General features: G+C 35.4%; 1 protein-coding gene and 1 long non-coding RNA gene across 2 annotated transcripts; both read right to left on the bottom strand.

Moving 5' to 3' along the window:
* Positions 1-1,582: 1,582 nt before the first annotated feature.
* Positions 1,583-20,022, bottom strand: susd2 (sushi domain containing 2). The gene is made up of 15 exons (XM_059548679.1): positions 19,628-20,022; positions 19,316-19,514; positions 18,509-18,657; positions 17,979-18,146; positions 17,184-17,358; positions 16,873-17,074; positions 16,556-16,641; positions 15,506-15,774; positions 15,118-15,261; positions 14,889-15,047; positions 13,951-14,199; positions 12,953-13,231; positions 12,089-12,265; positions 7,167-7,263; positions 1,583-2,050 (listed from the first exon to the last, which is right to left on the bottom strand). The coding sequence occupies exons 1-15, from the start codon at positions 19,701-19,703 to the stop codon at positions 1,990-1,992; spliced, it is 2,490 nt and encodes an 829-aa protein (XP_059404662.1). The 5' UTR covers positions 19,704-20,022; the 3' UTR covers positions 1,583-1,989.
* A 1,166-nt stretch (positions 20,023-21,188) lies between these two features.
* Positions 21,189-22,367, bottom strand: LOC132131319 (uncharacterized). Its single transcript, XR_009428868.1, has 2 exons — positions 21,612-22,367; positions 21,189-21,516 (listed from the first exon to the last, which is right to left on the bottom strand). It is a non-coding gene; the product is annotated as an uncharacterized LOC132131319 (long non-coding RNA).
* Between the last annotated feature and the right edge of the window lie 66 nt (positions 22,368-22,433).

The raw sequence follows: 22,433 nt of genomic DNA, 5'->3' as shown, positions 1-22,433 counted from the left end.
ACAGATCCAGCTTTTGTTATGCCAGTGATATTTGCGGTGTGTGTGTGTGTGTTTGTGTAAAATGAGACAAAATGAACACCGTTTGAGGCTTTATTTCAAAATCAAACTTAGTAGACAAAAATACAGGAGTATGAAGAACTGCAAACTCACACATGTGCTCTGTTCCAGTAGTGAGCTGCCTTGATTTCGGTCTACTATAAGGCAACTGCCCTCTAAACAGCATTCTAACCATTATAGAATTTCAGAAGTCTCCGTCGGAATCTGCAGACTTTAAATTGTGTTAAACTGTAACTGTAACATAACATTTTAAGTGTAATCAAATTGGCTGTGCGAGTCAGTTCAACTTAAATTATATTAAACTGCCTCTAAAAAAATTGAGTTGATATTGGTTAAATTAATTTGATGAGTTAAAGTAATGGAAAAACATGCAGACTTGATTTACTGATTATATAAATTTTTGTTGTTATTTTTTTTTTATAGTGCAGTGCTACAACATATATTAAGCATATAATGTATTTTTGCTATACATTTTGGCTAGACAATTTTCTTTTATCTTAACTAAATACAGTGAATTAACTGTGATATTTTAGTATTTTAGGTGGTGGCATCATTGTGTTTCATACCTTTTTTTAGAAGCTCTATGATGCCTTAAAATGGGCACCTAAATAGGTTTTGGAACAGATCTATTGTTTACTGTCCTAAGGACATGGCGGAGTCTCACATTTGTTGCACATAGCTAGACAACACAAATCTAGAATCAACTTAAAGGCATAACCAGCAGTGTACAGTAAGTTACCATTACATACCAGTGGCCGGTTGCACCAGCTGTACATAAGTTACAACTTAGCCATGTCTTGACATAAATGGGCACTAAGTTACAACTTACACACTGCTTAATATTTTTCTGTTGCACCATTACACTTAGTTAAAGTGTAACTCTACGTATAAACTAAATATTTAAGGAAGCGTCTGGTTAGGAGTAATGGTTAGAATGAAATAACAGACTGAGTGAACTGCATCAATATGCTCTTCTTTTACACGACAACCTGCAATCCTTTAGGCATATATGACACTGCTGACATTTACACTCACGTACTAAGAGAGACAACAATTAGGCCTATGTGAAAAAACGTACTTTGTTTATTTTTTAGCGAATGTTCAACAACCCATCTACAGCACGACTCTGTGCGCATTGGTCCGTGTTGCATGTCAGATGAAATAATAAATAAATGGCATTTCTTATGTTTTTTTTCTTTCAGTATTTATTGATCTTTATTGAATTCAATTAAAGTTTCTGAATGTTATTTACATAAAAATAGCTTGCATAGACTAATGTTATTAATGTATCGTTTTTAATTGAAACTTGTTTTTACTGTTAGTATACATGAGGCAAAAGAAGTTAGAATGAAGGATAAATTAAAATGTATATTTAAACAAGTTCTGCTTGTGTATTTGAAGGTTTATATAGGATGAGTTAGGTTAAACATCATATTATACGACTACGCATAACTTTACGGAGAGCTTACAAACTACTACCTACATCCTGCCTTACGAACAACTGGTGCAACCAAATAATGCATAGATTTAGTTACAAACTAGCTAGTGGTTACTAAGCCTCTAGTGTGAAATTAACGTTCTAATCTAAGTAAGAATTTACGAATGGCTGGTGCAGCCCTACCCCGGTGGATAATTCTAGAAGCAGCCATTAATCTAATCGCATAATCAGATTTTTTTACAATATTAGCAAACACACAGAAACACACTAAACTTCTGTCCACGGACAATACTTTTTAAACAAAGAACATTAAATTAGAAACACAGATTTAAATATAGTCTAATACTGTTAACGCTCTGGGGTCTAAGGGTGTTTTGGGGTCATGGAGAAGTTTTAAAATGCCCTGATATTTGTGTTTTTTTCAGTATCTTTAAAACACATTAAAATCTTTTTACATCTGTATAAGAATGTGCACTTGACGCCTCTGATGAATATCACAGATGTGATCCATGCTGCTGATAAGTCACCTTGTCGTCCTGATATTTCATCGACTCTCTGAGAAAAAGAAAAAATTAATAAAATTAAACAGTTATTAAAATGTATAATCATCAAGAATGGCTATATTATATATCAGAAACTGGTAAGAAAACTTTCAAGCATTGAAATTGCTTGTTTGCGCACACACACAGGTCTCCTCCCTTTGGCTACCCACAGGTGTACAGAAAGTCCTGGCTCTTTGGATCTGTCCGCACCATTATGTTCAGAAACATCCTTAAGGCTTTTTCTATATGGCATTCCAAGAGCACATTAAGACTATCATCTTTTTCTTGGATGTATAAATCACAGCATAACAGACAAAGGTATGAGAACTAGTTTGAAAGAAAGTCGGTCTATGTATGTACATGTACACTCAAAGTACACTAGCATATAGATAGCTTCAAACCAAATACAACTTAACCAAAATAAAGTAATGAGCTAAGTAACTAAACTTAAGGTCCTGCCAAGGACCACTGAAGAACTGATTTACCTATTTAAAAACAATTCTTTTCAAAGACTATCAGATACAAGCGTTTTGTCTTTCTTACCCAAGCTGTTTTTTTTTTTGTAGGCCAAATATTTAGCGTGAATTTGGCAGCACTACATAAACTCCTCACCAACTGAATTTCTTAAATATTTAGAAGCTTCATACACACCATGAGCCTTTATAATTACAAGATACATTAAATGTTCAATGGGCATACTTGTTTACCGATAACTATCTCTCCTGTGCGGGCCCCTGCTCTGTCTTTGATGTGTGATAGGACCAGAATGAGGAACCATAATTGCACATCAGAGAGAGAGAGAGAGAGAGAGAGAGACAGAGAGAGAGAGTGTCAGTGTTAATGACTTTGTAATGGGAGGGAGATAGGCCTGCTGAGGCCTGCTGGGAAACCCAATCGCTGGAAAGTACCAGGGTGTCTGGGTCAGGTAAGCATTTAACACACACACACAAACACACACACACACACACACGCACGCACGCACAGAGATGAAAGGAGGAACAAAAGAAACACACCGATGCCGACTCAAATACATATGTGGCTACATAAAGACACACAAAGGCTATACACCACAAACACACAATTACAATATACACAACATGTGCACAAAGAAGGAACTGAAGTGGAAGTAATGGAAAAATTGACATTTTGTTTTTATCTGATCAAACTAAGACTTTTAGTTTAAAGACAAAAGAGTAGATGCTAGTAAGGCAAAAATGTAATTTATTGATATTTGATTCTTTATTGATAATAAAATAAAATAAAATCTTAATCTTGGATGCATTGCACTTATTGTGTACATACGTATTTATTGTATTGTATTTTTACTTTAAAAATACCTGCATGTAATTATCTACCATATAATTATTACATTGTTGACCCACCCCTATTATCAGTATAGCACCAAAACTATTTCTCAATACAAGGATTCAATAAGTGCATTGTACTTAACTTTATTTTTTTTACAAGCTGTAATTAAATGGATACTCCACACCAAAATGAAAATTTTGTCATTAATCACTTACCCCCCTCCCCCCCCCCCATGTCATTCCAAACCCATCAAAGCTTTGTTCATCTTATTTAAAGATATGTCTATGTGACAGTCACAAGCCTCCCGGTTTTCATCCAAAATATCTTAAATTGTGTTCCGAAGATGGAATGACATAGGGGTTTGGAATGACATAGGGGTAAGTGATTAATGACAAAATTTTCATTTTGTGTTGGAGTATGCCTTTAAAAACACCTGACATACAGCAGGACCTTAATCCATCCTAAAAATAACAAATTACTTGAGAGACAAAATTAGATATTCAGACTTGCTTTCAAAGAATTTGTCTTGAATTCCTACAAACATAGAGAAGATAACTGGTATAGAGAATGGATGGATGGAAATCGTAGATTATAATTATTTTGCTAACACTTTACAATAAGGTTTATTAGTTAACATTAGATAACTACTTTAGTCAACATGAACTAAGAATGAACAATACTTCTACAGCATTTATTAATCTTAGTTCATATTAATTTCAACATTTACTAATGCATTTTTAAATCAAATGTTGTGCTTTTTAACAAATTAATGCACTGTGATTCAACATGAATTAACAATGAACAACTGTATTTTCATTAACATTAACAAAAATGTATAAATACTGTAAGAAATGTATTGTTCATTCATGTTAGTTTAATACATTAACTAAAATTAACTAATGGAACCTTAATGTAAAGTGTTACCAATATTTTTATTATTATTATTATTGTTGTTTTATTTTTTACAACTGCCATTTTTTGTGAGCATAAATATATATATTTTTTTAAATGAAGTTTATTCTTAATTTTTTTAAATAAATTTTATTTTTCCAATGGGATAAAAATAAACGTCTCTGAAAACAATTGCTTTGATCTTATACCATTCTGCTTCTAGAGTAGATCTATCTTGTGTTAAGAATGTTTAAATATTTGTTCTAGAGATATTTGTTTCTTTTTTACCCTGTGTGTATCTATTGGATGGCATTATACAGAATTTAGCATTTTTCTCATGCAATTCAGTGTACATGTTTTGCTTTCCTAATGGGGACGAACGCTTTCCTCAGAAGAATAGTAAAAGAGAACACAACGGTGCACATCATAGGTGTTTTTTACTATGTGTCTACTGTTCTTAAAATAAGCTAATAATGGCAGCGATACACTAACCTTAACTGTAACTCTGCCCCTTACAGACACATTCTGTCATTTGTGGATATTTTTCAAGATATAATTTTAGTGCATTTATTACCCAACTGTATATAATCAGTGATGATATTCATCACAGCTTTAAAATGATTTATGTTTATAGCAAATATATGCAGCAAATATTTAACTTTATTAATTAACTTAAATGTTCTGTTGCAAAACCTATTCTTCTATTTTATTTTATTTATAAAAATAATTAAATACATAAAAACAAATACGATAATAAAATAAAATAAAACACAAACAGTAGATCTGTTCCAAAACATATTAAGTTAACTACTTAGACAGCACAGAAACCTTTCCAACACATTATAATTATTTTTATAAATAATTTATAAACTTTTTATACGTGAAAGTGTCATGTTGTTATTTTAGCAACACTGTAAAGTCAAACTCTATTGAAATCACTCGTGAGTTGAAAAGTGTGCTATTAAAGTGCCGTGAGTGTTATGTAAAGTTACTGCCAGAACGCATAGGGGTATAATGAAGGGGTCTGTGTCACACCCTTGAGATTTATCAGCACATTTTTAAAGATAGGAGGGCAACGGTACATCTCTCTCAATACAGGTGTGCACCTTTGTCTCCGGCACTCTCTGATTACCTTCCCCCACAGGATGAAAGAGGGATGGCTTTTATGAGGGGCAGGTGAGACATATTACCCCCCCTGGCTGAAACTCTAGACATGATCTAACTGAAAGTGTGGGGGGCAGGAAAGGTTAGCAAAGGAGAGTTAACATCAGTTGACATCTTTGTTGTTGATTATGATTATATATATATATATATAAATATCGTATTTTCCGGAACTATAAGTCACACTTTTTTTCATAGTTTGGCTGGTGCTGCGACTTATAGTCAGGTGCAACTTATTTATCAAAATTAATTTGACATGAACCGAGAGAAATGAACCAAGAGAAAACATTACCCTCTCCAGCCGCGAGAGGGCGCTCTATGCTGCTCATTGCTCCTGTAGTCTACCACTGAAAACAGAGCGCCCTCTCGCGGCTGGAGATGGTAATGTTTTCTCTTGGTTCTTGGTTCTAAATAAATGCCACTTATAGTCCAGTGCGACATATATATGGTTTTTTCCTCATCGTGACATATTTTTGGACTGATGCGACTTATACTCAGGTGCGACTTATAGTCCGAAAAATACGGTATATATACACACACACACGTTTATATATATATATATATATATATATATATATGTGTGTGTGTGTGTGTATGTGTATATATATATATATATATATATATATATATAAGATCACAAGCATGAGGGTGAAAATGGATCAGGAATGATAAATAGGTAATATAAATCATGCGTTTACACTGGAAAATGGTTTAATTCTATCATGTCTCTGATGTCTTCCTTGAAGGAATATATATATACACGAGATATATCCGGCCCAGCTGAGCTTTATGAGTTTATCTTCATCACATATCAAGACTATACATGACATGAGCACACATTTCAGTTGGAAGTTCAAACAAATCATGCCGTGATGCTTTTGCTTGACATGGTCACATAAATTCATCAGAAAAAGCCAGTTTTTTTTTTTTTGTGAGACAAATCTACAAAAATATTGACTGGCATATTTAAAGGAATAGTTCACCCTAAAAAGAGAACATTCTGTAATTTACAATATATATGCACCATCATGGTTCAAAACTCATTCAACACAAAAGGCATATTTGGAGAACTGTACTGTATTATTTCCCATGCAATTTCAATGGATGAAGACTTAATCTTTCAATTAAATCTTTGAATCTTCATATTTGAATAATTGACACTGAAGAAAGAAGTAATGGCTTGTAAAAATGCAGCTTTGTCCTTACAGGAATAAATAAATGCTGCCTCAGTGAGCACAAAAGACTTCTTTTCACAAACATTTTTAGAAATCTTACCAAATCCAAACTAAACGCATAGAAAACAGTGACCATTGCATATCTTTTGTGTCTTCTATGGAAGAAACAGTCATAATCTGTGTCTGAAACTGCATACTTTCTAGTAGGTACTATATCTGGTTTAAAAACTTGCTTCACAAACTGTTAAAAAGTACATTCTATATAGTATGAATTCGGTAACATGACCTACCAGCATCATTGTGTCTCTCTACTGCTATTCACAACTCCTCTTATGAGGCTTAATACTATATAGCTATTCACAGCTATATAGTATATATGGTTATTTATTAGTATATGTAGCACTGAACAAGGCATATTCAGACACAATACAAGCAAGGGTTTAAATGATATGAAAACAATTAAAAAATAACAAAACTGATTTTTTTTCTAAAAGTATTCTTTAAATGGCATGATTTCAACAAATATTCAACATATTTATACTAAACAAATGTACAACATATTTGGACAACAAAAAGAAACACATTTGTACTCACTTCTTCTGTTTCTTTGTGTACACAACGATTGCTATCACCATGACAGCCAACGCCAACACTGAACCAACACTCCCCAGGACAATGGCTAACGTATTATCTGTAAATACACATTTGTTAGTAATTAATAATACATCATTGTGCTCCCCCTGTGCAATATAAGTGTGCAACATCACGCTGTATTTGCATTTTGTACATTTTTATTTAGCAGACACCTTTATCCAAAGTAACTTAAGATGAATACAACAGCTGACATGCAGGATCCAATCTTGCTTTGCATTTTATTCAGTTGAGTGCTCTTGAAAAATGGTTAAATAATCAGTTGCGCTTTCCAATGCAAATAAAACTGTGTTCTTTATTAGAACCACAAGTCTCCTTTGGCCTCAGGCTAAATTTCTGACACGTCAAACAGGTCCGAAGACATGCTTGGTTAAACGATTTCCGAGAGTCTTAGCCAGGTGCATTTCGCATGTTGTTCCGACACTGGAGAAAGCTACTGACAAATCAAAAGCTCATTGAACGAAACGGGCACACAAACACACACACTCGCCTGTCATGTCCTGAGACTTCCTTCCTAAAGTTTCTGATTAATATACCCCTGTGTGTTATACCACTTTCTGATATATGGCTGCAGGATAAATGTATTTGTATTTAAGAGTGCCTGAACACAGGTTGATCAAAACCAATCACTGAAAAGAAGTTCCACAAAAGCCAGGTGTGTGTACATGTACATCATCTGAACTGAACTGGAACCCTCAGGTCCCAGAATGCTGCTAACATGGCATTGTTAGAGTGTTTGTTAGTGGTTGTCTGGGTGTTGCTAAGGTGTTTTGAGTTACTGTAAATGTGATCTGGGTGAGCCAGGTTTCCACAGCATTTAGATTCTTAAATGTGCTTTGGGAGTCTCTTTCAATACAAGTCTTTGAAATGTATTTCGCTTGCTTTGTCATCAGTTCAATAAGATACAAATTGAGGTGTCATTCTGAGGAGGTTTTTTTTTTTTTTTTTTTTTAAAGAACATTACTACTATTATTTAACTAAAAAGGTATTTGATCAAACATGACAATAAATACTTTTATATTGTTACAAAAAAAATATTTAAATTAAATGCCAGCTGAACATTCTTTTCATCAAAGAGTCTTGAAAAACAAAAACTACATGAAATGTTGCCTTTGCAATGAGCTGAAATAAAGTATGTTTAAGTTTTTATATTTAATTTAAAGTTTATTTCAAGTAACAAAACGTATTTTATGGTTTTAGTCAACTATAATAATCCTGTTACAGTTTTCAGAAAAAATATTAAGCAGCACAACTGATTTCTATACTGAAAAGTGAAAGTGAAAGTGAAAGTGAAGTGACATTCAGCCAAGTATGGTGACCCATACTCAGAATTTGTGCTCTGCATTTAACCCATCCGAAGTGCACACACACAGAGCAGTGAACACACACACACTGTGAGCACACACCCGGAGCAGTGGGCAGCCATTTATGCTGCGGCGCCCGGGGAGCAGTTGGGGGTTCGATGCCTTGCTCAAGGGCACCTAAGTCGTGGTATTGAAGGTGGAGAGAGAACTGTACATGCACTCCCCCCACCCACAATTCCTGCCGGCCCGGGACTCGAACTCACAACCTTTCGATTGGGAGTCCGACTCTCTAACCATTAGGCCACGACTTCCCCCTGATGATAATAAGAAATGTTTCTTGATCACTGAATTAGCACATTAGAATAATTTCTGAAGGATCATGTGACACTGAAGACTGCAGAAATGGCTGTTGGAAATTTAGCTTTGCCATCACAGGAATAATTATAATATAAAAGTTAATAAAAGGGGGTGGGGTGTAATAATATATCACAAAAATAAAGTATTTACTCTATTTTTCCATGTATTTTTCATTTATCAGCATTGGTATAAGATAATTCTTTCACATACAAAAAATAAATAAAAATAATAATAATTACCAATCCCAAACTTTTGATTGGTAGATTGAGCCATTAAAATAGTGATGTTTTTTTCAAAGTACCACTAATTATGCTCAGCATTTAAAGTGTACAGCTCCTGCTCGTTTCACTTTATAATCTATACAGCTCTGTCCTTACTGTACTGCAATCAGTCGACAAGGTATATTTGATATCAACAATGCAGAGCTCATTGTTTTTGCACGTTTTTTAACCCCTCAAATGCACAAGGGGCGGCAGGTGACCTGGAATGATGCTGATGACATGTTGCCTTTGGAACAAGAAAAAAAGCAAGTTAACGACTAAACTCGCATTGTCAGTTTTATTCTGCATCATATTCCTCCTCTCTATGCAGCTGAGTTCAATCTGTCACAACAGATTTTCACTGGCAGCTTTGTCTGTCATTTCTCCATGCCCTCCTCCCATCATGCTATTTTGCATCCTCCCAGGCCTGTGACTGTCTCATTGGGATGTGCATTCATATGCGAGTGTCCTCTATGAATAAATATATCCCTCTCTGTTCTTGGAACTTGGAGAGCTGATTTCTTTTTCACATCTACTGCTCTTCCTAATAGACTTCTTCCCTTCCCTGTAGCCTCGTTTTTCCCATCTTGTGCCTCTTTACGGATAGAGAGTTAGTACCAGTTGACAAAGCAGTACAGCATCAGTGCCATATGTTGAGACTCAGGCCATCTGCAGTGCAGTGACTCACATTTATACAAACACACAGTCCAGATGGGCTTCATGAGGTCAGACTCGACAAACAGCGCTATTTAACTCTCAAAACAAGGGCTACAACATCAAATTAATAAAATTGGTAATCAAATTGACAATAATCAACCTTAAATTTCATTACAGATTAATTTCTTCAACAGGAACAATGCATTCCCATTAAAAACACACTTCTAGTTGGATAGAAAATTATTAGATTTAAATTTACAATTTAATGCATGTTCATTTGATTTTATATATATATATATATATATATATATATATATATATATATATATATATATATATATATATATATACACACACACACACACACAGGTCCTTCTCAAAAAATTAGCATATTGTGATAAAGTTCATTATTTTCCATAATGTAATGATAAAAATTAAACTTTCATATATTTTAGATTCATTGCACACCAACTGAAATATTTCAGGTCTTTTATTGTTTTAATACTGATGATTTTGGCATACAGCTCATGAAAACCCAAAATTCCTATCTCAAAAAATTAGCATATCATGAAAAGGTTCTCTAAACAAGCTATTAACCTAATCATCTGAATCAACTAATTAACTCTAAACACCTGCAAAAGATTCCTGAGGCTTTTAAAAACTCCCAGCCTGGTTCATTACTCAAAACCACAATCATGGGTAAGACTGCTGACCAGAAGGCCATCATTGACACCCTCAAGCGAGAGGGTAAGACACAGAAAGAAATTTCTGAACGAACAGGCTGTTCCCAGAGTGTTGTATCAAGGCACCTCAGTGGGAAGTCTGTGGGAAGGAAAAAGTGTGGCAAAAAACGCTGCACAACGAGAAGAGGTGACCGGACCCTGAGGAAGATTGCGGAGAAGGACCGATTCCAGACCTTGGGGGACCTGCGGAAGCAGTGGACTGAGTCTGGAGTAGAAACATCCAGAGCCACCGTGCACAGGCGTGTCCAGGAAATGGGCTACAGGTGCCGCATTCCCCAGGTCAAGCCACTTTTGAACCAGAAACAGCGGCAGAAGCGCCTGGCTTGGGCTACAGAGAAGCAGCACTGGACTTTTGGACAAATTTTGCATGTTATTTTTTTTTAATTTTTATTTTTATTTTTATTAAATGCAGGTGGGGGAGAGAGAAAACGTAGAGAGAAACATGGAGAGAGAGAGAAAAAGGTAAAGGAGAGTGAGACAGGTAAACACGAGGGGAAGCCAATTTAGTTTGATAAAACCCTGGGCACATTACTGACCTGTCTGACCGCAGCGGTCTGGAAGCACCCATATATCAAGAAAAATGCTCTCCTACAATTTCCTGATGATAAATAATGATCTGTTTAGCTGTGCGAGACGGCGGCTGGAGAACGATGGCCTGCAGTGATGGTGCCTGCACAATCCAAAGTAACTCTGCAGGTATTTAACTGTGTGTGAGTTTAATGAAAATCCTTTATCTGAAAGTTTCAGAGTTCACAAAAATGATTATCAAGTTAGACAATAAACTCCACGATCATTGATCAATAAAGCAAGTAACGTCGGCTGTATTGATTTAGAAAGTGTACTTGCACACAATGTACTTTTACTACCAGCAAATAAACAGCAAATACTGATCAATATCACGTTTGACAAACTACAAGTTTCAAAGCATTGGCTGAGCACCAACACTACCAAATTGATTTATTATTTCCCTTCCAATACGAATGATCCAACATGTTTGCAATAGCGTGCATTCAGTAAAATCAGCGTGAGATCATTTGGCTCAGAGGCTGATGTGTTTTGTAAAGTGTTGTGCAGCGAACCCCCAGAAAGGCCAGCGAGCCAGCAGGGATGAATTCTCAGCAGCTGTGGAGCAGATAAACGATTCATGTGTTTGATGAAGAGAGTCCAGATCAGATTCTGTACAGACCCATCCTGAAGATTCCTATCGAGAGGAAGTATATTGTTCCGCTCTGATGAGACCAAAGGGTCAAGAGTTAACAAGCGCAAGTACATCCAGGTCGGTCTGTATGACTGCTGCGCTCTCTGTCTGTATGCATGACTGACGGTCAGTTTGACAAGAGAAGTCTCTTTAGACATATTAGAATGATTTCTGAAGAATCATGTGACACTTAAGACTGCTGCTGAAAATTCAGCTTTGCCATCGAATATGGAATATGGAGGGAAAAAGGGAACCATTTAAAAAGGGAAACACTGTCATCTAGTGGTTTGGAATGATATGTCATGAGTAATTAATCTCAGAATTTTCACTCTCCACTTCTACCTACCAGCCACGCATTGCGTATCCCGTCCAGACCATCTGCCGTCGTCTTGACAAGTGCGTTCTTGGGACCCATAGAGACGGTATCCACTGTTACACAAGAACGTGACTGTTGCCCCCTCCAGGTACAAGGTTCCTTCCTTCTGACCGTAATTAGGTGGTGACAACCAACCACAGGATTGCACTGAGATCACAAAAATCACAGCCATTACCAAACCATAAAAATAAATTACATGGATAACAATCAGATTATATGCAAGTCTCCAATGCTTCATAACTGAGATATGGTCAAAGATCACATTTTCAACATTATGCCTCTGTTATTTAATCTGCATTCGATGGCGTTTAAAATTCAGCAAACAGCTAAAGGTTATTATGATGCAAAACGTCACTATGTAATGCTGGCATTGATCTTTATCCTCACAACCAGTTATAGATACATAACATTTGATAAGACTTAAATGAGCATATTGTAAAAATCTTAAAAGCACTAATACAAGCTTTGGGTGACCACAAAAATTAAATGAATAAAATATATTTTTTAAATGCATTCTAAGTATATTAAGTATTTTTAATTAAAAGTATATGTTTAGTGCCATATATGGTATTTTGATGCATAAATACATAATTCATCAGGATGAGTACATATATATCGGTTATGAAATAACAAACAACTATGAACAGGGCTCATCCAATTAGATTTTACAGCCAGAAATACATGGATTATAAAATGTATTTTTAGGAGAGCACCTAAATCATACAGAAGTTTGGGAAAAGAAATATTGCAATTAATATTTCTGCAAAAAAAAAAAAAAATTAAAATATGAAAAGATTTTTCACTACAAGTTTCTTGTGAAATGGTTTCACTTACCAGGCTCCAGAGCTTTCTTGGTGGACGTATGACTCCGGTAGGCCAGCAGTGTGGCATTGCCTTGTTCCAGACTGCGCATGCTTAGTGTGTCATATTTACAGAATGGAGCCCCCTCTCCGGCACATAGGTTCAGTGTTGGCTCCAGCAGGGGATCCTCTGGGTCTTCAGTCACGTAAAAGTTTGGGATGAAAGATGGATCGTGCTTTGGGGCATAGTGATATTCATTCAGGAGATGGGTTGAGTCATAAGTAAACAGTGAAGACTCATTCGTAATGGCCCCTAGTAAAGAAAAATATATGGTACATGGTGGAAAAAAGAGGCAAAGGTTTTCAACTACAGCATAAAATATTACAAATGTTTCACGTAACTTTTCAAGGTCTTTTAAAGCATTAAATTATGCTCTCATAACCAGATTGGTTTTAATATTTTCCTCTTGTACTTTACTTATTTGCAGCTGTTCTTGTGCAATTAAATCTAATTAACCCAGTTTATATAACCACTATACAGCTTCAGTAACACTTTGTTTTCAATTAATATTTTACTTATAGACAAAAAAAGCATACAGCAATTGGGATTTTTTTTCATTGCAACCACATAAACATATATAACAATCAACTAAAATAAATAATAATATGATATGAATATACGATAATATGAATATATATAATATGATGATAATGATACAAAAAACTAGACATATGCATTTACAGTTTTTATGTGACAGACTAAATCTGTGATTCCACATAAGCCACATGGAATAGTCATAGAATGAATGTGAAATGGCTTTAAATTAGCAAACTGTACCTTTACAACACATGGAGCCTTTCATAAAACAGAGTAAATTAAATTAGATTCGTAAATAAAGTAAATTATATCTGACAAGCAGTATAATTTGTAATTTCGGTTTCAATCGATTTCATCACACACTGACTGAACTAACTGTGCTGGCAGTAAAGTTAAGTAATGTAATGTAATGTAAAATTGAAATGGTTACTCACAGCCAGCACAATAGGTGAATATATCCTGTGCACTGCTATTGAGAGGGATGATCAGGCCATTACTAGAAGTGAAATCATCTTCAGGTTCGTCATTCATTGTACCGAGCAGCCCCTGTGTGTGGTTCTGTAAGTCATGCGGCAGTAGGACGGTAAGGGTCATGACCCCTCCACCTGCCCTGACCTCTACCCCTGTCCCAGACGGAAACATCACCGTCACATCAGTAGGTTTAGGGGAAAAAACAAAAACACCTGGAACGAGACACAAAAACAAGAGATTGTAAAACAGATCACATATACAAACAAGTAAAACAAAATTTAACAGCCAAGCATAGCAGACTATGATTTTTCATCATGTACATCTGCTGAAATGATAACGGGTTCTTGATTTTAAAATGTGTATAACAGAAACTGTGAAGGTCAATGGGTGCATTAAGAAATTATGCCAAGATTTTAACACATTCACTTGTTTTTCAGACATCTGCTTAAGTACTCGATAACCGTATAAAAGAAAAACAAATAATTTAATGACAAATATTTTAGTTTCACTAATTAATAATGGCCAATTATGTGCTCAATTATTTGCCAATAATTATGCATTTTACAAGAATACACTACTGTTCAAAAGTTGGGGTTGGTACATTTTTATGTTTATAAAAGATGTCTCATATGCTCACCAAGGGTGCATTAATTTTATAAAAAAAATCCAGTAAAAACTGTAATATTGTGAAATATTACAATTTATAATAAATAATTTAATTCTAAGTGCAATTTACTCCTGTGACAGCAGCCATAACTTCAGTCTTCAGTGTCCTATGATCCTTCAGAAATCATGTAAAATATGTTGATTTGATGCTGAGAAACTATTTTTCTATTTTGTGCTTTTGCTAAACTGTGCTTAGCTAAAGCTGACTTTGAGAGAATCAATAAACTGGTCTCACCCTTAAGGTCGATCCATTTTTGCTCAGAGAAGGAAAGCACCTGTTGGTTCATTAAGACTTGGAGCTCATCTACCTGGTCTCTGAGACGCACCTCGATGACATCAGAGTCTTTCTCCCTCATGGCCACCGAACTGAGTCGCGTTGCCATAGCAACAGTACCTGTGAGAACAATTTTCTTAGCCCGGGTCTGATCCAATCCATCCTTAATACGGAAGGTTACAGAACTCACCATTCTCAAATTTCATTGGTTCAGTCCTGCCTTGCACAGACAGCTCATAGTCTGAAGAGTGAACCAGACTGTACTCTCCTTTCCCATTGAAGGTGAAAGTCACACCATCGAAGGTCATGAAGTGAGGGTCACCAAGCACAGCAGCTAATGAAAAGATAGAAAAGATAGGAATGCATTAACCAACACTTGCACAAAAATCTAAAGATTATCAGTTAGTCCACAGGTTTGACAAGTTTGCATATGGTTCAAGACATTTCTCAATCTTCTCTCTATCAGTTCATGTCCCTTTTCTATTTTGGCTTCCAATGTAAGTGTCAAAAATGTATAATTAATAACATTTAAAAATAAAATGATTCAATAAAATCTACATTACAGATATTTTCTGTACCTGCTCTAGGAGGACGATATGTTCTGCAGTCACTGGATGGGCGGTGAGTGAAGTAGTATTTGCAGTTGTCTGACCACAGGCAGCAGTAGTAGAAACTGATGACATCATACTTCCAGTGAGAGAACCCTGGAACTCTGGGTGGTTTCTTGTATGGCGGCTCGCCCCAGTCGTGCCCTCGATCTGGGGTGCTGCCACCAATGGAGTCTCCTGTGAGCACCTGAGCTCCAGTGCTGTCATAGCAACACTGCTGACCGGCACCATACTCAGGACTGCAAGGGGGAAAATATACATCAACAGACTAAAAATCAAACTGCACAAAGCTATTTATTAGTATTTACAAAGCACATATTAATGCCTTATTCTGCATGACCATATTTTAGATCTCTGAATCCAACATGTACCTAAACTTTAACTATACATTTTCTATGGCAATAGAGGTGTATGTGTCTATACATGCATATCCAGCATATATGCACATTTAAAAAAAAATAAATTCATATTGGTCAATAGGTAATTGGAATAGGCATAAATCAAATCACAAATAAGCACAAATCTAAAGAACATTAACTAGTAAGGTTTGCTCACAGATTAAATCGCAGCAAACAGCACAAATGACTGTGTGAAAGAAGAATGTAATTTTTGAGAAGACATGTTTGGGCAGAATATATCAACTGCGATCACTAAACTCCAACTTATATGAGTTTTCTGATCATCAGCACTTAGTTCTGCAACGTGGTTGCCAGGTTGGGAGGATCAAGTAGCCCACTGGGCAGAAAAAGTATAGATATAAGGGAAAAGCTAAATTATGCTTTATATATCGAGAGAAGGAGAAACTGCGATCACAATTAAGTAAATTTATTGTGAGCCCTATCTGAACTGAACCAACACAGAACCGTCTCAAGCTTTTATTCTTTAGAACTGCTTTACAGCAGAATTTGAGTTAGGTTTCCATAATTCAGCTATTTTCATGTTTATAAGCTGCTTTGACATACTAAGCATTGTATGAAGTGCTATAGAAATAAAGGCGACTTGACTTAAGTGGCATATTACCTGCCCTGTATGGCTCTGACGCAGTGAACTGCACCTGGATGGTAAATGCAAAAACTACCTGCCTCGATATCACAGCCATAATCAGTCTGAAAACACACACACACAACTCAGCATAATGAGCTCTAATATAGACACTTAAACGAATATAGCTTTATCACATTCAATTAAAGCGTTTTTACCCTATGTACTGTTTTTACAATTGCCTAAATCTTTAATTGGAAGAGTACAAAACAATTCTCAAATAATGATGCTGCTGCTAGTGTTGCAAACTGTGGTGTCCAAAACAGTATCAGATTTATTTATGACTCTACACCCACATGAAATCTTCCGGTGTCTGTACGGGCCTGGGCCAGTGTGCATGGGCAGTCGGTGATCTCTGTAAGGAAATTGGGCATTGCTTTCTCTTCTTTATCCCAATTGATACACTTCTCCAGAGCCCAGCCTGCAGAGTCCTTCCTGAACGCCTCCTCTAGATGCCATGCGATTGCATGCGCTCCACTCCACAGTGCGTTAACATCTCTGCACAAAAAAGTATGTCTGTATTGGAATTTGGAACCATGACAATTTACACAATTTAATTTTAAAAACTATAAAAGAAATACTGATATGAACTAATAAAAGTTCTTACCGGGCTCCGTCTGGTTTAGTGCTGGGACTGACCCGCATGCTCCCTAGGTCCCAAAGGGAATATGAATGTTCTGCGATTTGTGGGGTGAAACTGAAAACTCCATTGTTGGGTACATCTCTGCCCACTGTGTACAAATACTTCCACTCAGCCTCCCAGTTTGCAGAATATGCCTTTCCTGTTAGTTTAATAATAATGTATATCTTTTATATGCATTTTCAATAGACGGTACCGATTATAAACAGACAGCCAGATAGACAGAAAGGCAGGACAACTGACAGACTGAAAGAACAACCGACAAACAGAATGACAAAACAAATAGGTACCAGAATGAAAGACAGAAAGAATGACTGACAGGAAGCGCAACCTGAAAGACAGACAGCAAGGACAGAACGAATGACTGAAGGAACAAAGGAACGACAGAAATAGCAACCTACAGAATAAATGACAGACAGAAAGAACAACAGATAGAATAATACAACTAACGACCGATAAGAAAGAATGACTGCCAGACATAACGACAAAAACAACCGACAGACACAAAGACAGAAAGACTGACAAAAAGTTCAAGTTCAAAATGACAGACACAACAAACAACAGACAGAATGACTTAAAGACTGACAGAAAGAAGAACCGACGGACAGAATTACAGAACAACTGACATCCAGATAGAAAAAAACAGACAGAATGAGAATAATAGCTAGAATGATCAATAGAAAGATAGAAACGAGAGACATACTGTATAGATATAGACAAACAAAACAGACAGATATATCGATAGATCTGTGCTCTACTCACCAGTCTCATTGTAACCCCACAGCTCAATGTTGACTCTCTCTGCTTTTATTAGAGATGGGATCCATATCATCTTTAAATCTCCGCTGACGTTAGGAGTGCCATAGTACTGCCACTGAGTGGCATTGTCAAAAATGATCTTGTAAAAAGGACTCAGCTTACTGTGGTGAACTAATCAATCAGACAGAACACCTTATGATTAAAAGAAACACTTCTACATTAAGACAAACATATTACAATGAACTTGTGTCAATACTTGGGAGATCTGACTACAATATCTAATCGAGCCATAATGCAATAACCATACGATCATAACTGATATTAGCTAAGAACAACACTGGAATGTTCTAGAAAGGAATGTATCCTAGGTTAACAGATTATGTCAAATGTTTTACTTTTGAAACAGCATGCATGTACTCAAATTATTTGGAATACCTTTCACTGATAAATAAGAAATGTGCAAATAAGGTACACTTTGACTGACTTTCCCACAAAACCTCATCGTGCTGCGCACTATGATTTCTGTAGCTCACCTGAGAGCCAGCTCCCTGATCTGTCATAGTTAACTCCATCTGTAGACACCTCAAAAGGGATCCAGCCCGACTCATAGAGCAGCGGAGTGATACAGTGGCCCACTCCGCTCTCATCCACATAGCCCTCTGTCAAAATCTCTGAATTAAACCTGTGAAACACACACTGTTCAGCACTGGAGTGTTATTATAGCACTGATCAGATCTGACACACTTTATTCTGAGCAACTGAGGAACACAAAAAAGCTATTCACCCTTAAGCTGGCAGTGACAGGAGAACATTTCTATCTTACTTTTCAGCCTTCACCAAAGCCACTTCTAAACAAACATTTGAACTCAAACTTTGTACTATAAAAATTGTGGCGCAAAATCAAGAGAAAAACCTCGAGCCAAAACTCCCCTAATGCCATAATATGTGATTACTGAACACTGTATACAAGTATTCTGTTCTTGAGTATGTATATTGCTATATAATATAACACATTAAATAGTAATAAATCATTAAAAAAAATTACATGCAATAATTGTGTTACTACATTACATCACATTATTATTAGGAACACAAAATGCAAAGACAACCTGGACAAAATGATCTTGTGTGTGTGTGTGTGTATATATATATATATATATATATATATATATATATATATATATATGGGACATGGAAACTTTTTCGGTGAACAAATACTTAAAACACGCTGTTGTTGTGACATTACAGTAAACTTGCAAGGAACTTGAAATGTCCTCAATGTTTATGAACAGTTGATTTGTGCGCTTCAGTGAACTTTAATAGTTTTCTTGCACTCTTACCTGCAAGTGAGGTTAATGCTCTGCTCAAATGTAGCATTGAGGATTTTAAAGTCAGTGCCACCCAGCAAAGATCCAGAGTGTGGTTCAATGTCAAGGCAAAACAGTTTATAATCTGCACAGCAGTCCTTCAGAGATTCACATGTTGCATGACAGGAGCATGTGTTAAACTTCTCCCCACAGCTCCTGGTACATGACTGCGCTGAGAAAGGAAGTTAAACATTGCTTCAACTGCATTCTCTAGAAGACAGAATAACAGGCTAACAACAGAAACAACATTTGATTATTTCTGCAGTACATGTAAGAAGAGCTTACCTGCAGTCCTGGAAAACAGCTGAAAGAGCAGCACTATGAACATACAGAGATGGATTTTCTTGTATTTGCACAACATTGTTTCTGGCTAGAATAACCCGAAATGTTTTAATATCAACTTAGGCGTCGTATGCAAACTCTAAACTATGTGCTTCCCAGTCATGACATTGTGACAAAGGTCTCTCTCTCCCTCTCTCTCTCTCTCTCTCGACGCACCTTGTAACTGTTTAACAGTCAAGGACTCGCTGCAGCTTGCAGACACATACAAGAGGCAATAAATGAAACTCCAGGCACAAGAAATGTGCCGCGCATATCATGTATTTCTTGTGATGATGCAATCAGCTCAAAGCATTATCATTGCACGTGTACATTTATTAGGATTGCAACGTTTTAACTCGACCTCGTGTGTGCAATCAATGTGACCATAACGGGAATGCCCAAAAATAAAGCTTCAGAATTAAAGTCCTTTGAAATAAATAAATAAATAAACTATAAAACAACAAATAAATAAACGTTTAAGGAGTTGGGTGTATATATATATATATATATTTCTTTAAAATGGAAGCATCTGTAAATAATTTACTGAATACATGCATTTTATTTAAATATGATAAATAGTATGCATATATGTAACGTTATATTAAGTTCATAAATAGATGCGTTCAAACTTTGGATTAGTGTATATAGCCTACTGTAATGAAGTTGCAATTTATTCAATATTAAATATACCAAATAAATAAATAGGTGCCTTCAAGCTTCTGAAGATTAAACTTTCGAAGATTAATTTTATAGCCTACCTTGTTAAATAATGAAGAAATTGTAATAAAATGAAGAAATTGTTACCACATTTGCAGTGCACTTTTGTACACAATGAATTAAATATCGGTATATAACACATCTATATTTATTTACAATTAGACATAAAATATGAATGTAAACTAATGTTGTTGTACCGTGATGGTGTAAAGAGCTTAGTGATTCGCATAACCGACTCTTGAGATGATTCACAGCTCCAGTGAATTGACTCCTTCTGATTCATTGATTCAAGTCATAAGTAGAGGCCAGGTGATATCGCTATCATCCTTTAGTTTAGTTGCTGAAATGTTTAACTGTAACCTAAGGACAAAAAGTTGCTTTTAAAGTCAGCCGTTAAGAACAAGAGACTATTTTATGAATGTACCTGCTTTAGCCAAACGAAAAGTTTCGATTCTTCACATGTGAAAATGCACGATTGTTTACTCATCAATATTCATAGAGGCATTAAGAATTTAAGGATGTTTTAAAGCACATTAAAACGCGAAACTAATGAAGAGTTAATTACTGACTTAAATTAAAAGCATATATTAAAAAGAATCTGAATATCATGAATATTCACACATAGCTGCAAACTACTGCCAACGTTTCGATCGTCAATACAAGTTAATTATTAAAAAAAATAATATTTTATCAATATAACTATAAATGATTTGCATAGCCATAAAGTAAAATAATGATCTTAAATAATTAGTGTCACCGTTATCATTTAAAAACCGAGAAACCAAGACCACATTAAATGAATGAGAAGTTTCAAATTTGGATCAGATTGTATTATGTTTTTCTTTTCTTTTTTCCATTGCACAAAAGATGAACTAAAAGCTCATGGCTTAATATAAAAAAAAAAAAAAAAACAGCAATCAGATTTCACATGTTGCACAGGTATCATGACTCACAACACTTGAGATGTTTACAGTAATTAAAAAATGCCTTCATTATAACAAGTACACTTGCTCTCAAATGCCACAAAACAAACAAACAACAACAAAACAAAAAGAGTGCTCACAAACTCACACAACAAAATAAAACACCTTATCATTTAAATACAATTACTAATGACAAAATACATAAATCAATGACTTAAAAAAAAAAGAAAAATCACAAATGGACATTCACCCACATTCTACACTACTATATATATATATATATATATATATATATATATATATAAAACTGAATTTCAAATGAGGTACAAACATTTGAACATTTTTACCACTGAATGATGCATGGCGTTGAGACTACCTCCTCTCTTTAAGGCATAAACTCACTTCAGAGAACATGTTGATGCATAGCAATAAGACGCCAGCTGAAACAATGGCTCCACACAAAGCTGAATACACTTAACAAAGGAGCATTTAAAAAAAATTGCAAAAAATAAAAAATAACGCCGATAGTAAGTTACTCAGATCTGTTGTTGACCATACGCACAATAACTTATCATGTTCACTTCACAGAGAGCTAAAATGACCTATCATATGATGAACAGAATGATCTATTAACTATTTGCTCAACAGCATACTAGGGCATCAGGTTCAACTGATGTATTGTGTATTACACCTTTAAACTAGCACTGCAACAGCAGATACGAATATAGCATGAATATTAAGCAATGGAAGCATAATGGAAAATACATTTTATGTGGAAGACAAAAGTGAAACCAAGGGATACACTGTTTCATCAAAAAAATAAGATCAGTTTCTGAATCTCATAGCTTGTTCTAACCACTGAAATTATATTGTGCTGCATAGAAATTCAACATCTGTATCACAGATCATATATGTATAAGAATATTACTACTAGCAGATTTTAGAATTAGGAATTGACTTCTAAATTTCACTTCTAAAACTCAAGCCATCTTTAATGCTGAAGTGTCATTTTTTCAATGTTGGAAAAAAATCTCCTATCCCATCTTAATATGCAGACATCAATTTTACAATTTTTCCCTAAACGTTTAAACACTGAATTTGAAAAAAACTTTTCAAAACTGAATTTTGTA

This window comes from Carassius carassius, chromosome 4 (assembly GCF_963082965.1).
Source record: "Carassius carassius chromosome 4, fCarCar2.1, whole genome shotgun sequence".
NCBI classification, from domain to species: Eukaryota; Metazoa; Chordata; class Actinopteri; order Cypriniformes; family Cyprinidae; genus Carassius; species Carassius carassius.
Note: the sequence above shows the minus strand (reverse complement) of the source record. Positions and strands in the feature narration are given on the sequence as shown.

What these genes read in the sequence shown, in the direction of transcription:
- susd2 (XM_059548679.1), bottom strand. Translation starts at nt 19,703, where the DNA reads ATGTTGTGCAAATACAAGAAAATCCATCTCTGTATGTTCATAGTGCTG. An exon ending in AGCATTAACCTCACTTGCAG is followed by an intron (nt 18,658 to 19,315) that starts GTAAGAGTGCAA and finishes TGTGTTTCACAG; the next exon opens with GTTTAATTCAGAGATTTTGA. An exon ending in ACCAATGAAATTTGAGAATG is followed by an intron (nt 15,048 to 15,117) that starts GTGAGTTCTGTA and finishes TTGTTCTCACAG; the next exon opens with GTACTGTTGCTATGGCAACG.